General features: G+C 41.2%; 4 protein-coding genes across 4 annotated transcripts in view; 1 reads left to right on the forward strand and 3 right to left on the reverse strand.

The window, feature by feature from the left end:
- Positions 1 to 130: 130 nt before the first annotated feature.
- On the reverse strand, positions 131 to 4,466 carry dync2li1 (dynein, cytoplasmic 2, light intermediate chain 1). The gene is made up of 13 exons (XM_061087476.1): positions 4,449 to 4,466; positions 4,221 to 4,344; positions 4,088 to 4,122; positions 3,749 to 3,818; positions 3,402 to 3,490; positions 3,113 to 3,311; positions 2,896 to 2,964; positions 2,632 to 2,709; positions 2,412 to 2,491; positions 1,986 to 2,056; positions 1,723 to 1,823; positions 1,470 to 1,562; positions 131 to 318 (listed from the first exon to the last, which is right to left on the reverse strand). Exons 1-13 carry the CDS (start codon positions 4,460 to 4,462, stop codon positions 256 to 258), a joined length of 1,086 nt encoding a protein of 361 aa, XP_060943459.1. The 5' UTR covers positions 4,463 to 4,466; the 3' UTR covers positions 131 to 255.
- Positions 4,467 to 5,089: 623 nt separating this feature from the next.
- lyrm7 (LYR motif containing 7) lies at positions 5,090 to 6,946 on the reverse strand. Its single transcript, XM_061087508.1, has 5 exons — positions 6,909 to 6,946; positions 6,308 to 6,380; positions 6,157 to 6,227; positions 5,633 to 5,714; positions 5,090 to 5,474 (listed from the first exon to the last, which is right to left on the reverse strand). Exons 1-5 carry the CDS (start codon positions 6,924 to 6,926, stop codon positions 5,404 to 5,406), a joined length of 315 nt encoding a protein of 104 aa, XP_060943491.1. The 5' UTR covers positions 6,927 to 6,946; the 3' UTR covers positions 5,090 to 5,403.
- Positions 6,947 to 7,047: 101 nt separating this feature from the next.
- hint1 (histidine triad nucleotide binding protein 1) lies at positions 7,048 to 10,682 on the forward strand. The gene is made up of 3 exons (XM_061087029.1): positions 7,048 to 7,170; positions 10,116 to 10,220; positions 10,368 to 10,682. The coding sequence occupies exons 1-3, from the start codon at positions 7,060 to 7,062 to the stop codon at positions 10,530 to 10,532; spliced, it is 381 nt and encodes a 126-aa protein (XP_060943012.1). The 5' UTR covers positions 7,048 to 7,059; the 3' UTR covers positions 10,533 to 10,682.
- Positions 10,683 to 11,039: 357 nt separating this feature from the next.
- cep170aa (centrosomal protein 170Aa) overlaps positions 11,040 to 13,623 on the reverse strand; it is a 38,842-nt gene continuing 36,258 nt past the window's right edge. Inside the window, exon 22 of the mRNA XM_061087030.1 lies at positions 11,040 to 13,558. Within this exon, the coding sequence (XP_060943013.1) occupies positions 13,227 to 13,558 (332 nt within the window). The 3' untranslated portion in view covers positions 11,040 to 13,226. The remainder of the gene's footprint in view (positions 13,559 to 13,623) is intronic.

Below are 13,623 nucleotides of genomic sequence, written 5' to 3' on the forward strand. Positions count from 1 at the left end.
AATGTCGCTCGTGTATTGCTTGTATTACTTTGTTCACATATTGTGATTATGTTTTATTAATAGAAAAATAATAGCTACAGTAATGATGTAAAATAGTTTATTTTAAAACTCTACAAGTAGTTTTGTAATGTTTAAAGAAAAGTAGATGTGTACAAGTTGTATGAATTAACAAATAAGAAGAAAAAACAACAACTGAAATAAATAATGCAAAATGTACATGTGTTGTATATGTGTGACCAAGAAGCTGATGATCTCTCAGGTCTCCAGTTCCAATCCCTTCCATGACTTGGCTGCATTTCTCTTATACTGATCCAACTCCTGAAAGACAAGTGCCGACAGAATGAGAGAATCCTTTTTAAAAAGTGATAAAAACACTGAGATGTTTAAAAACTCATATATTACACTAATACTTATATATAGTATAATAGTTAAGCAGTTAATAGCAGATTTAGGGTACTGTGTATATTAAGGTGAACACTTGCAGGACTCCTGACATTAAACACTGATTGAGGCTTCATCACGATCCATAGGTCACCTGGGCTATTTTTATATTTCCGCTAGTTGGTCAAGTCTTAAAGGTACAAAAGTTAAGACTGGGATTAGTTTATATAAAAGATATCTGTTCACCATCTGTCCTGACATGGATGTCTGTTTAAATTACTGTACACCTTCCACTGAGGTGGAATAAACCTTTACTCCATTTCTCTGAGTGGATCCTCGGAACAATCATCTGATGTAACGTCCAGTGGAAGAGCAGGATGATCCAGAGTCAGTCCCTGATAACAATGTACGATCTGTGTTTGTGACTTGAGCAGGTTACTGCCGTTCAAGTGCCAGAGTCTCCTCCAGCGCCGGCCAACAAGATGACACCTAATCTCTGACTTTATCATCTCAGGAGATATAACAGGCTGTTAATGATGCCGCTGCAGGAACACTACTCCATACAGGCTACTGTCGGACATAAGGTTACTTTAGAACATTAGCCTCCTTAGAGACAGAGGTGGAGAGGAGACAGTTTAAAACAGTGGAAAACCTTAATAACACAGTGAACAGCAGGGATACAATATAGATATATAAATACATGATAACAAATATACTAATTATAGCCTCCTTGCTTTCTGGCTGAAATGTGACTCTGTCTCCGTTTTTATTAAATCGAACCACTTAATCAGCTTGAAAATGTGGCCCCATGTTATAGATATAACTCTTCTTCATTTCTTCCTTTAGTGTTCTTTCATTTCTGTATAATTGATCATTAATAATTAATACTTGAAGTAGGCCAAAGGTCAAGGTCCCACCATAGATAAGTAAACAGGAATATTTAATGAATACTGACTAATCACATCACAAATTGCAGGAGCATATTCTGTCCAGAGTCACTGCGGAATGATGGGCTTTATTATAGTATTCAGAATTGTGCAGATTTAAAGTAATACTATGAGGGAACATGATTAGTGGAGGTGTTGTACCTGGTCTTTCTGGGCTCTCATGGCATCAATCTGAGGCACGCTGTACTGAGGGTCTTTGGCTGGATCCTTTAGTTCCCTCTGTTCACCGGTACTCTGATGAGATGGTTAGATGGACAAATTTAAATTTGACTATGCAAATAAACAAGCATATTCATAATAAGTAACACAAAGTTTTATGGCTGTTCTGTATGAGGGTGTTAATGTTCTTCAGTTGCATTTTGAAAAACAAACGTGTCCCCAGTGACTGAGCGACCTCTTGAGGGAAAACTCGCTCGTAGACTTTCTTCCAGAGATCCTTTGGGTTTTTGGCGTGCAGTGACGTAATGTCCACATCAGCAGCAGCAGGAGGACTGCCTAAAATAACAGAAGGAGGATTTAACGAACGATTCAATTCAGCTCTGGTCAAGGCAACAAATGTCCAGGTAGGTGTTTGTCCGTCAATACAGCAAAACTTGGGAGCGTGCATTACATCAAGAGGCATTACTGCTGTTTACCACTGGATGGTGCTAGTCTCACCTATTTGACTGAAGGAGTCAGAGCCTTCTGGGATGAGGAGAGGCTTAGTGGAGTCAGAACACACCGTTTTCCTGGTCACATTTTAAAACGGAAGAAAAACAACAAAAATTAAAATTACTAGATAACATGTGCAGAAACAAATTCAATGTAATTGGTTTGAAATGTTTACTTAGGTTTGAACTAATGTATAAACCATTTACTCCACTTGGGCTGGTAAAATCTTTAAAATCTTTCATAATAATGAAATTTACAAATGCTTGATAAATACTATTTATGCTATACAATTTCTCATAGCTCTGCTTAAGCATAAATACAAAAAATTCAAAAGAGAATTCCACCAAGTATTATAGACAGCAATAAAGTTGGCAGTGGCACTTCTTAATATTCAATACTAGTTTGAACCCAACGCTGTGTAGTGCTCCTCACCCTCTGTCCACACAAAACGCCAGGTGGGAGAAGAAGCTCTTAGTTTTTGACATGAGGCTTTCCAGCTTGATGCTGGTGAACTGATGGAAAACAAATCGGCACAGGAACAGAAAGAAAATGAGTGAAAAGCAGAAACGTGGAGCAACAGCAGTCGATTGAATGGAGGGATTCAATTGCAAGAGAAAACAAAAAAAAGAGGACGGAACATTTTTAAACTCACAATGAGAGAGGCAGCGTAGTAGTGGGCAATGAAACGGAGCGTCTTACTGACCACTTTCCTCTTCTCAGAGTCAAATTCCTGCAAAAACAAACAGAAATGATATTACAACCGGCAGCAGCCTCAGTTTACACCAGTCCAACTGTGACTATTAAATACCAAACTTCACCATCTTCTGCGCCTGGTAAAGCTGGGTTCATTCATGTTATTCCAACAGAATGTGACAGTGATATTGTGAAAGAATCTATTAGGTTTGAAATGTTTTACCTGAAAGATGTCATACTTGCTGCCAATGATGAGTAGGGGAACAGGAAAGGGGCTGATCAGCTCTCTGTCCTGGGAACAGAGTTAACAGTGAAAACAGGGAAGAGAGAATAGGGAACACATTGACTTGTTAGCCAGGAAAACCTCCTAGACAGTGGGGGACATATCTGGACACGTATCATGTTTAAAAAATGGAAAGTGTAATGAGTCGGGGTCTTACAGGATAATCTTTAGGTAAGACACGTGTTGCTGGGTGGACAGACGACTGGTGTTTGGCCCCAGCTTTGGTCTTCTCTGCTTGTTGTGCCTGCGAGGAGACTTTCTCCAGCTGAGCTTGTGCGGCCTGCAGCAGCTTCTCCATGGTTCCCCACAGGGAGTTGGGTTTGGACAGGTCCAGAACGAGGATGACAGAGAAAGAGCTGGGGAAAAAAAAGAGTTATGAAAAACATACATAATATCTAGAATATATACGAACAGTGTGATGTCAGGAATGTGTGCGACGGGCATACCTGAAGCTGGCAGGAGTGATGGGGATCTGGACCAGGTCTGACAGAGAGGTCCCTCCTCCCAGCTCCCACAGGTGAGATATGTCTTTGGGCTGAAGGAGGAAAACCACCATGCTGGGATTTCTATCAAACCATCTTATCATAGTCAACTGTACACACACTACAGTTTTACACAAATTACTGATGGAAAACCAATTGTGACAGTGACCCACCAGCGGACAGTGAGCCTGGTGCATTGTGGTAAGTGTGCTGGGAGTACTGGGAGTTGCTATTAAAAAGTCAGTTGTGTGTATTTATCCCATTGTAAGAGTTCTAGTCCAATCCTTCCAGAACTGACTACACCTCCTCACCGTGCTGTGTCCTCGAGCCCGTCTGCCGAAGGTGTATTCCAGGGCCAGGGTCGGCTTGGATGGCTCGTCCCTGGTGATGTTAAAACATTAACACACATATTGTTAGGCAACAACTCAATCTATCAACAGATCTTGTGTCGTGTCATCATCTCCTTTCTCTGAAGAGGAAAGTAAGACCTGGTTGAAACTGATTCAGGGCTATTAAGCAGAGTACACTACAGGACTGTTTGATTCTGTCTTGGTTGTCTCTTTGACACAAGTCTTAATGGAGGTTTCAAAGTGACGGTAGATCCTAGATTTGAGATGAGGGCTGGTTATCTGCACCACACGTGTACTCACCTGTCCAGACAGCGGAGGAGAATGGACGTTTTACCCTGAAATGAAGCACAGGCGAGGTTACCACCAGTAACTAAGGTGGTTCAAATCAAAAGGCAGCACAACCTGTGGTCCGGGGCCGATGCTGGAGACTCACCCCGGACTTGCTCCCCATCAGGAGCACACTCCTCTCGGTGAGGGACTCTCCTCCGGCCTCCTCCCCGGCTCCTCTCTCCCGGAGCCAAACCTCCTCCGCGGCCTGCTCCCACAGCGAGTCCGAGCTGACAACACGGGAGAAAACTGAAGCTTCCGCTCGAAAGACTCACAATGTCTGAGAGAAAGTTACAAATAAACATGCAGGCGACCGCGTAAAGTAGTTTTTTACCTTATTTTTGGCATCGAACTCGTTATTTTCCTCCCAGACGTTGAGAAACTAGCTAAACGGCGACAGCAGGGGGAAGCCGTCACAAGCGTTGCCACAGTAACGGCGCATGTTGATGATGTAATATATTTTCATGATCGACGGGCATTGTGGGAAATGTAGTGCTTTCGGTGAGGTAATCACCTTTTATTGACAAAACAAGGATTTGGGGGCATTTGAAGTTATTAGAGTTCACTTTATACTGTGCTCAGTTGATTTATAAATTAAAAGCAGTTTACAAATTTGTACTTAACAACTTTATACCTTAGTGTAAACGTATAGGTACAAACTATGTGGAAACTTCAAGGGACAGAATAATTGTTTTAGTCTGGTTGCTATAAAAAGAAAATTCAGTTGTATCCTTTTGCTTGTTCAATTTTCTGTTATATGCAAAACATGTGCTAATTCATGTTCTTCCTCTGTTAAGTGTTATATCTGATGCTTTTTAATCTCAGGGTCAAATGTAAGGAATTGATCTGATAAAATGTGCTTATTTGATGTGAGAGGAGCTGAAAGCTATTGTTGTTTTGGTCTTTGCACTGGGATTCAAGCTTATTAGTTCGATTTATAATTGTTAATGGTTCAAAGTATAAGTTAAAGCAAAGTCAGAGTCAATCCTCCTCTTTAATAAGAACGCGGTTATACATTTATTTTTCAGTAGCAGCTTTTCTTTCGATTTCAGGATAACAACAAGCCGCTGGAAATTAGGCAGAAGACTTCCAAACAAAATAAAAACATTTAAATAACATTGACAAAACACTACACATGAAACTACATAATCCAGTTTGCCGACACCAGCAGTGAATCAAGAACAGGCATTTCCTCATGTAGAGATGATCTTCAACTTGAAATGTTCGGGTTAAATAGTTTCAATTGCAGATGGATGAAGATGAGTTTTGGGTAACAAAGATGTAATTTATCAGGACTTTTTCCTGGGCTGGTCACAATAGGGGACATTCTCTAGTAGGAGGCTCTCTCTGGGTACGAGCACTGTGAAAGACAAGAGTGAGAGAAAAACCTCAGCAAGTGCATGTAATTTAAAAAGTATGATTATTCTGATAGGTCTGAGAGATTTATGATGTATATTCTTTGCATAACACATGTTAGATTCCAGCATTAAAAAGGGGAGGAGCAGAAGGACATCATACGTAGCTTGTTGTCTCCGACATGTTCCATCTGTAACACCGTCTGTCGAATAACAGCTTCCACATCTGAGCCCATTTTGATCATCTGTAAAAGGAGAAGAGATTTTCAGGATGGGGGTTAGGGGACAACTGGGCCCCCTGCAAAAACATGTAGAATGTCCCCCATAAAAACATAGCAGTAGCTTCACTGTTTATCGTTTTCAGTGGCAGAATGACCATGAATCTAAAGTACTGCTGTCGGTTTAAAGATGTGCTTGCATTTTTCTGATGATCTCATTTAAATAAGTAAAATGATTCTGTATGTTTGCAGAAGTCCTCATTGTTATGAATTATGTAAATATAATATATTGCATTTGGCAGATGTTAATTGTAAAATGACTTGGATAAGGTTTAGAGCAAAATATAATCATGGTTTCCTGGCATCCTGACCCCTTTGGCCCCTGGGCCTCTGCATTGGAGACCCCCTTCAGTCATCTGTGAATTTGAATTGGCAGAGTATAAATGCTGGATACAAATTTACACTGTACCTTCGCAATGCTTTCTTCTGACGTTTCATCTTTGTTTTTCCGGAACTCCTCATTGATCTTTAATTTTGCAGCTAATAGAAGAAAACACAGTTATGAAGTTGATGCTGCAGATTTATTCACTGTTTGTTAAAAAAAATCAGACACAACTCACCTGCCAGTGCTTTGTTGTCGTCTTTGAATACAGTCTGCCTTGTTCTGTGCAGCGCTTTAAACACGCTCAGGACCTGCGTTTACGATGTAGAAACAAACCCCTTATAATAACAATAACAATACATATTATTTACATAACTTGCTCAAAGACACTTACATAGGTCATAACAGAGAACTCCAATAAAAGCGAATAACAAAAGATATAAAATACAATAATCGCGCATAAGAAACAGTTCAGAAGAAGTGGGTTTTATCATAAACACTAAATAGAGCACAGCTTAATGTTGTGTAGCCAAACCACAGCCTGGATTTGAGTGTCTCCAGCTTCTCCATGAACCACCCAACCAGCTGCTCTTTACATTTTGAACAAACGTGTTCTCTCACTGCTGTTGCCACCTTCATTTGATCTCATGTTTCACTGAAGCTTCGTATTATCATGTTAGTGTGATTGTTTGTCGTGGTTTCCTTTGTCAGCTAACAACCTTTCAGCTGCAGATTTACAATAATAAGCAAACCGACGTGTCTGTGGTGAAACCTGCAGAAGGAACCACACGGAAGCTTGTTGTAAACATGTTATTTATTATAAAAACAAGTCTCCTCACCTTCACACGAGTCCCCATCTTGACTTCTTTAAAGCCACTTCCGGTGTGCAGGAAGTATATTTTTGTTGACCAATCAGGGCGGACTTGTAAAAATGACGCGTTGCTGTAGTCAAATCGCGTTGTTTGAAGTTCTGCTATCATCTGTTCCAACATGGCTGACGAGACAGCTAAAGCACAGACCGCTCAGCCGGGCGGAGACACGATATTCGGCAAAATCATCCGCAAGGAGATTCCTGTGAAGCTGCTGTACGAGGACGAGCAGGTAGGCGTTCGATTCTCACACCGGGAGGAGGTTTGCGTGAAAAGAGTCTCACGTCGGCAGCGTGCACTGCAGTTAAGCTAGCTGGGGTTAGCTCTGCGCTAATGTAGATAAGTGTGCGGTGCAGAGTTTAACCACATACTGTATATATAAAGTATATATAAAGAGTTTAACACACTGAGCACATACACACTGGTTTAATGCAGAGGAAGCAGTGGAGGTAGCATTGCATGAGACCCATGTTCCATTTGCAGCTGCTAAACATCTGCACACAGCTGGATCTCCACCTGAATATGACACTGGGCCACGTCCGGTTTCCTGCAGCTAAACCCTGCATCAGGACCAGAATCCGGTTTTATTGCCAAGCAGGTTTACACATGCAAGAAAACGTTTAAAGATAGGAAACAAAAAATTGATATTACAATACTATTTGTGCATAATGTTGTGAGTAAACAGCAGAGACTGGATTCTGCAAAGTGGAGCTCATTAATTTGTTATTGTTCATGTGGTCTGTGGAATGAAACCAGTCTGAACTGGGTCACTGCAGGAATCTAAACTTTAAAAGTGAAGCCACCAGTTTCATATTTAGACATAATAATAATAACAACTTTCAAGGGACCTAAGGACGCTTTACATATTTGACATCTTTAAGGTGTCACAGACAAAGACGAGGACAGAGAGTATCAGACCAGGGCATATGCATATAGTGTTGGTTTCCCCTGCACTGTATTCATGCATTGTTAAATGGAAACACTTAGAGAAGGAGTGGACGTGTGAAGCAGCTCCACAGTTCATTCAAACTGATGAGGTTATAATCAGGAAATACTGGTCGGGTTAGATTGTTGACACAAGCTGACATGTGACATAATACAACACTGAAATAACACTCAGGATGTTACTATGGTTACTGCATCAGGGTATCTTCAGATGTTGTGCCTCTTGGGTCCATGATGTCAGTGGCTGTTGATGTCCGTTGTAGACCCACCCTGTTATTCTAGGAGCCACCCAAATGGGGGTGTGGTTGGGTATTGAGCTGCCTGGGGAGAGAACGTATGAGTGGATTGAAGGAGGCTGAAAGTTTACTGATTATTTTTCCACGTTAGCAAAGATGGCTACTGTCCCTCTTCTTTCAATCCGTCTGTCCTCTCTCTGGCATCTTTAAGAGCCTGAATGCTACACAAAGATGCATAATACTTATATATATACAGGTACATCTCAATATATTAGAATGTCATTGAAAAGTGCATTTTAATTTCGATAATTCAATTCAAAAAGTGAAACTCATATATTATATAGATTGATTACATACAGAGTGAAATATTTCAAGTGTTTATTTCTATTAATTTTGATGATTATGGCTTACAGCTAATGAAAACCCAAAATTCTGTATCTCAGAAAATTAGAATATTACAAAAGACCAATAAAACAAAGGATTTTTAATACAGAAATATCAGCCCACTGAAAAGTATGTTCATGTATAAGCACTCAATACTTGGTCTGGGCTCCTTTTGAATGAATTACTGGATCAATGCGGCGTGGCAAGGAGGCGATCAGCCTGTGGCATTGCTGAGGTGTTATGGAAGCCCAGGTTACTTTGATAGCAGCCTTCAGCTCGTCTGCATTGTTTGGTCTGGTGTTGCTCATCTTCCTCTTGACAATAACCCATAGAGAATCTATGGGGTTCAGGTCAGGCGAGTTTGCTGGCCAATCAAGCACAGTGATACCATGGTCATTAAACCAGGTATTGGAACTTTTGGCAATTTGGTCAGGTGCCAGGTCCTGGTGGAAAATGAAATCAGCATCTCCATAAACCTAATCGGCGGATGGAAGCATGAAGTGCTCTAAAATGTCCTGGTAGACGGCTGTGTTAACTTTAGACTTGATAAAACACAGAGGACCAAAACCAGCAGATGACATGGCTCCCCAAATCATCACCGACTGTGGAATCTTCACACTGGACTTAAAGCAACTTGGATTCTGTGCCTCACCACTCTTCCTCCAGACTCTGGGACCTTGATTTCCAAATGAATTGACTTTCATCTGAAAAGAGGACTTTGGACCACTGAGCAACAGTCCAGTCCTTTTTCTCCTTAGCCCAGGTAACACGCTTCTGACGTTGTCTCTGGTTCAGGAGTGACTTTACACGAGGAATGCGACAGTTGTAGGCCATGTCCTGGATACGTCTGTGCGTGGTGGCCCTTGATGCACTGACTCCAGCCTCAGTCCACACCTTGTGAATCTCCCCCAAATTCTTGAATGGCCATTGCTTCACCATCCTCTCCTCAGGCTGCGGTTATCCCTGTTGCTTGTGCACCTTATTCTACCACACTTTTTCCTTCCACTCACCTTTCTATGAATATGCTTGGCTACAGCACTCTGTGAACAGCCAGCGTCTTTAGCAATGACCTTTTGTGGCTTACCCTCCTTGTGGAGGGTGTGACTGACTATCATCTGGACAACTGTCAAGTCAGCAGTCTTCCCCATGATTGTGTAGCCTACTGAACCAGCCTTAGAGACCATTTAAAGGCTAAGGAAACCTTTGTAGGTGTTTTGAGTTAATTAGCTGATTAGAGTGGGACATCGGGAGTCTACAATATTGAACTTTTTCACAATATTCTAATTTTCTGAGATACAGAATTTTGGATTTTCATTAGCTGTAAGCCATAATCATCAACATTAAAATAAATAAACGCTTGAAATATTTCACTCGGTGGGTAATGAATCTATATAATATATGAGTTTCACTTTTTGAATTTAATTATCTAAATAATCAAACTTTTCCATGATATTCTAATTTATTGAGATGCACCTGTATGTGTATAGACCTAACACATGAACTTCTAAAGTGCCAGTCAGGATACAGGCCAACTATTTATTGCATTTGTCACGTTTGATGAGAGGCTGAATTCTTCCTCTGAATTTGTCTTTTGGTTTTTGTTTTTGTTCAGTGTGTAGCCTTCCCTGATATTTCTCCTCAAGCTCCCACTCACATCCTCGTCGTCCCGAAAAAGCCGATCGTTCAGCTGTCACAAGCCGAGGAGACTGATGCTGCAGTGAGTGTGATCACTTAACAACTTTCTGTCAGTGGCCACTAGATGGCATCCTTTACAGCCAACGTAATGCTTGTCTGAACATTCAGTCCATTATGTTGTCTGCTTCACTGTAGAGTCATTCATACATTCTCTCTCTCTGTCTCTCAGTTGTTGGGCCACTTGATGATAGTTGCCAAAAAGTGTGCTCATGACGCGGGTCTGGACAACGGCTACAGAATCGTCATCAATGATGGACGAGATGGAGGCCAGTCCGTCTACCACATCCACATCCACATCCTGGGTGGACGCAGCATGGCGTGGCCCCCTGGCTAACCTCCGCCGACCGGCACAGACCATCCTGCCATCTGTTAGTCTGCAAACAAGCACTGTTCAGACTAAATCAAGTTGCATGTGAAACCTGACGTAACGTGTCAAAGGAAACCTGGGAAATCACTCATAGTAATAAAATGCACTTCACAGCAACAGAGAGTTGTGTTTTCTTGCTCTAGAATTCTTGAGATCATGAAGATAACTTCTATTTGTCTTCTATTAAGAATCATGTATAATATGTAATCCAGTTTTTAGATAAAAAAAAAAGGTCAGTTGGGCTTTTATCACCTGTGTACAGGTACGTATTGTAGTTTAATCTTCAAGGATACATCCATTGGGAATTGAAGACTGAGGTCAATCAGGTTTATGTTAAAAGAGGAAGAAGAACTAATTATTAAATGCACATTCACTAAATGTTAGTGTTGGATTTTTGCATCCACACATTGTTTGACTCTAAGTGACTTTGAATTGAAATGTTCAGTGTCCAGTCAAGTGAGAACAGAAACAAAGTGAATGGCTCTGTTTTATTAACAGTAAGAAACAATGCAGATAGTTGAACAAATATAAAAACACATGAAACATCCACAAAATATTAAAACAAAAATAAATAAATAAAATGGTGTCTTTTCTTTACAAAAATGACGAGAGAGAAAAATTGACACGGATCCAATGACGCGTAGAATTTAACAAATAAACATGTACCTAGCATTCACAGTCACAGGTTTTTCTTTCATTTTTCTTTTTTTTTGATAAAATGGGGCGAGAAAAAACAAAACAGACAATTAACACAATAAGAGGCTTTGTACAGACAGAATAGTTCCAGAGAAGAAAGGAAGTCACTTCAGATTTTCTTTTATCAAACCATGTGACGCGGTCTCACCGTTTCTTCACTATTTTTGTATGAAAACAAAACAGAAACAATCTGATGTGCAAAATAAGATTTTTTTTTTAGATCTTTAAATCAATGCCCATCTCTAGTCAAAATGGGCACTTCGAGGCATTGAAAGACATTGTAAAGGACAGTAAACAGAAGGAAATGAACGTGTAGTCTTGTACCTAATTTCTGAGAGAATCTACTAATACACTGCCTTTAAGTCATCTTACTCTAGGACACAGACGAGAAGCTGGAGAGAGAAAATGAAGAGTCCCTGTGAAAATAAGGGACGAGTTGATGAGAAAGAGTTTCACTTTACTGTTTGTAATTCTAACTTCACCCACTGGTTGAAACAGAACAAAGCACCTTGTGTAAATACACAGATTTAGTTTATTACCTCTGCCAAAAAGGTAAAGTTCTCACTCCTCTTCATTTGTTTGTTTGTGTCGGCAGGATTATGCAAAAACTACCAAACAGATTTCCACAAAATTTGGTAGCAGGATGGGAAAGTGTGAGTTTAAGAAAACGTGACTAAGAAGTACAAAGAAGCCAATTGGAAATCATAGGATACCCGAGTGGGCTTTCTATAGCAAAGGGCTATGAGCTGTGTCACAGATATGGCAGCGATGACTAAACTAGTGGTTCAATATATGAATCTATAATTTGTTGACTGACATTCAGAGACAAAAGGTGAACTTCCGTCTCAAATTTACAATATGAACTGAACTGTCCGCTTTTGCACAACAGATGAATTTCACGATGGCTCTACTGTCTGAAATTGACAGCGTCAAGAAAGTGGTGAACTTTGGTAAGTGATAATTTAGGCTGAAAAATGATCATTGGTTTCCCAAAGGCTGTTACTATTCAGTTTCAGTTAGATCGACACAGACTTTTGATCTCTGTCCAGTACATGCTACTAAAGCGACAAACATTTTTTTCCAACTACTGGGAGGGAAAGGAAAGGGGAGGAGAGAGTAGAAGACAACTGGTGAAGGAGGCACTACAAGTCCCGGTCGATGATGATTCAATGGACGGACGGTTAGTCGTGAAATGTAGAAAACTTCTGTAACTCTGCTAAATTTGTGAATGGCTTCAGGCCTGTTTGTGTACTTTATCAGGGTGGATACTTAAGGCTGCTGAAATATTCTGTGTACTGAAGAAGAGCTAATAAATTATTGCAGTGTTGCATTTTCGTCATAGTTTTAAATAAAACATCTTTTGTGAGTGTTATGTTACAATGAATTCTGTTTGTCTGAAATTACTGTATTAAAATCTTAAAAGTTGTCTGCTATATTATTTGATGGGACAAAGGGGGGGGGTTTACACTGCTACTATCGAGGATGTGTTTTAAGGCATGCCCTCAGTTTGGGTAGGGTCCTGACACGCGGAGAAGACTGGAGGGAGAGTGGAGACTGTACAGCCACGGAGATCTGTCCACTGAGAGCCGTCAGGTAGCGTTATGTCCATCTTGAGGTCGGGTTGGCCGATAAGCGTGAAAAGGTTGAAAAGCTCACGCGACAAAAATCAAAATCAGTCACGGGTCAGTTTCTGTTCAGGGTACATCCATGGTGCTTCATTTTGGGTTAAGCCAGTCGAGTGGAAAGTTGAAGCACTTCTCTGGTCTCGACTGGCAAGACTTCTGCAAAAATTATTTTGGTTTTGTATCCATAATGCTAAAGTGGTATAGTCAGCAGAATGGCAACTGTTCTGGCAAAAAAAAGGGTAAAATACCTGCCTCCTTGCTGTTAACACTGATTTATGAGCCACCAGAACTCCAGTCCAGACTCACGTTTATTCACCTTGATTTCAGGGAAAGTTCAAGTTCACTTCTGTGCGATGGCCTCCTCTCCACTCGGCCGTATGCGGGTGAAGTTCATTCCTCCGACTCCTGCTAACCCCAGACCCACAACGGGCTCTCGAGCAGTCTCCTCTTTGCTGGCAGATGAAGCCTGAACCCTGGCGGAGGCTGTTGATCCTCCCGGCCCGGGGAGGATCTCCGGCAGTGATTCTTTGGCGGGGGTCACAGACCCAGGGCTGGTGGCGGAGGGGGGGGTTGTTTTGGCGGTGAGGGGCTTGGTAGGGGTGGTGGGGCTGGTCAGGGCGAGGCAGGCCAGGGCATCCAGGGTCCCATCAGGGTCAACCATGACATTGATCACTGAGAAAGAGAAAGATAGAAGTCAATGAAGTGAAGGCTTTGTGTAACAGTCACTGTACAATTAC

The sequence above is a fragment of the Limanda limanda genome, chromosome 15, assembly GCF_963576545.1.
Source record: "Limanda limanda chromosome 15, fLimLim1.1, whole genome shotgun sequence".
Classification (NCBI taxonomy): domain Eukaryota; kingdom Metazoa; phylum Chordata; class Actinopteri; order Pleuronectiformes; family Pleuronectidae; genus Limanda; species Limanda limanda.

What these genes read in the sequence shown, in the direction of transcription:
- dync2li1 (XM_061087476.1), bottom strand. An exon ending in ACTACGCTGCCTCTCTCATT is followed by an intron (nt 2,492 to 2,631) that starts GTGAGTTTAAAA and finishes GTTTTCCATCAG; the next exon opens with TTCACCAGCATCAAGCTGGA. An exon ending in TGACTCCTTCAGTCAAATAG is followed by an intron (nt 1,824 to 1,985) that starts GTGAGACTAGCA and finishes CTGTTATTTTAG; the next exon opens with GCAGTCCTCCTGCTGCTGCT.
- hint1 (XM_061087029.1), top strand. Translation starts at nt 7,060, where the DNA reads ATGGCTGACGAGACAGCTAAAGCACAGACCGCTCAGCCGGGCGGAGAC. An exon ending in TGCTGTACGAGGACGAGCAG is followed by an intron (nt 7,171 to 10,115) that starts GTAGGCGTTCGA and finishes GTTTTTGTTCAG; the next exon opens with TGTGTAGCCTTCCCTGATAT. An exon ending in CCGAGGAGACTGATGCTGCA is followed by an intron (nt 10,221 to 10,367) that starts GTGAGTGTGATC and finishes TCTGTCTCTCAG; the next exon opens with TTGTTGGGCCACTTGATGAT.
- lyrm7 (XM_061087508.1), bottom strand. An exon ending in CGACAACAAAGCACTGGCAG is followed by an intron (nt 6,228 to 6,307) that starts GTGAGTTGTGTC and finishes TTCTTCTATTAG; the next exon opens with CTGCAAAATTAAAGATCAAT. An exon ending in CAGAAGAAAGCATTGCGAAG is followed by an intron (nt 5,715 to 6,156) that starts GTACAGTGTAAA and finishes CTCCTTTTACAG; the next exon opens with ATGATCAAAATGGGCTCAGA.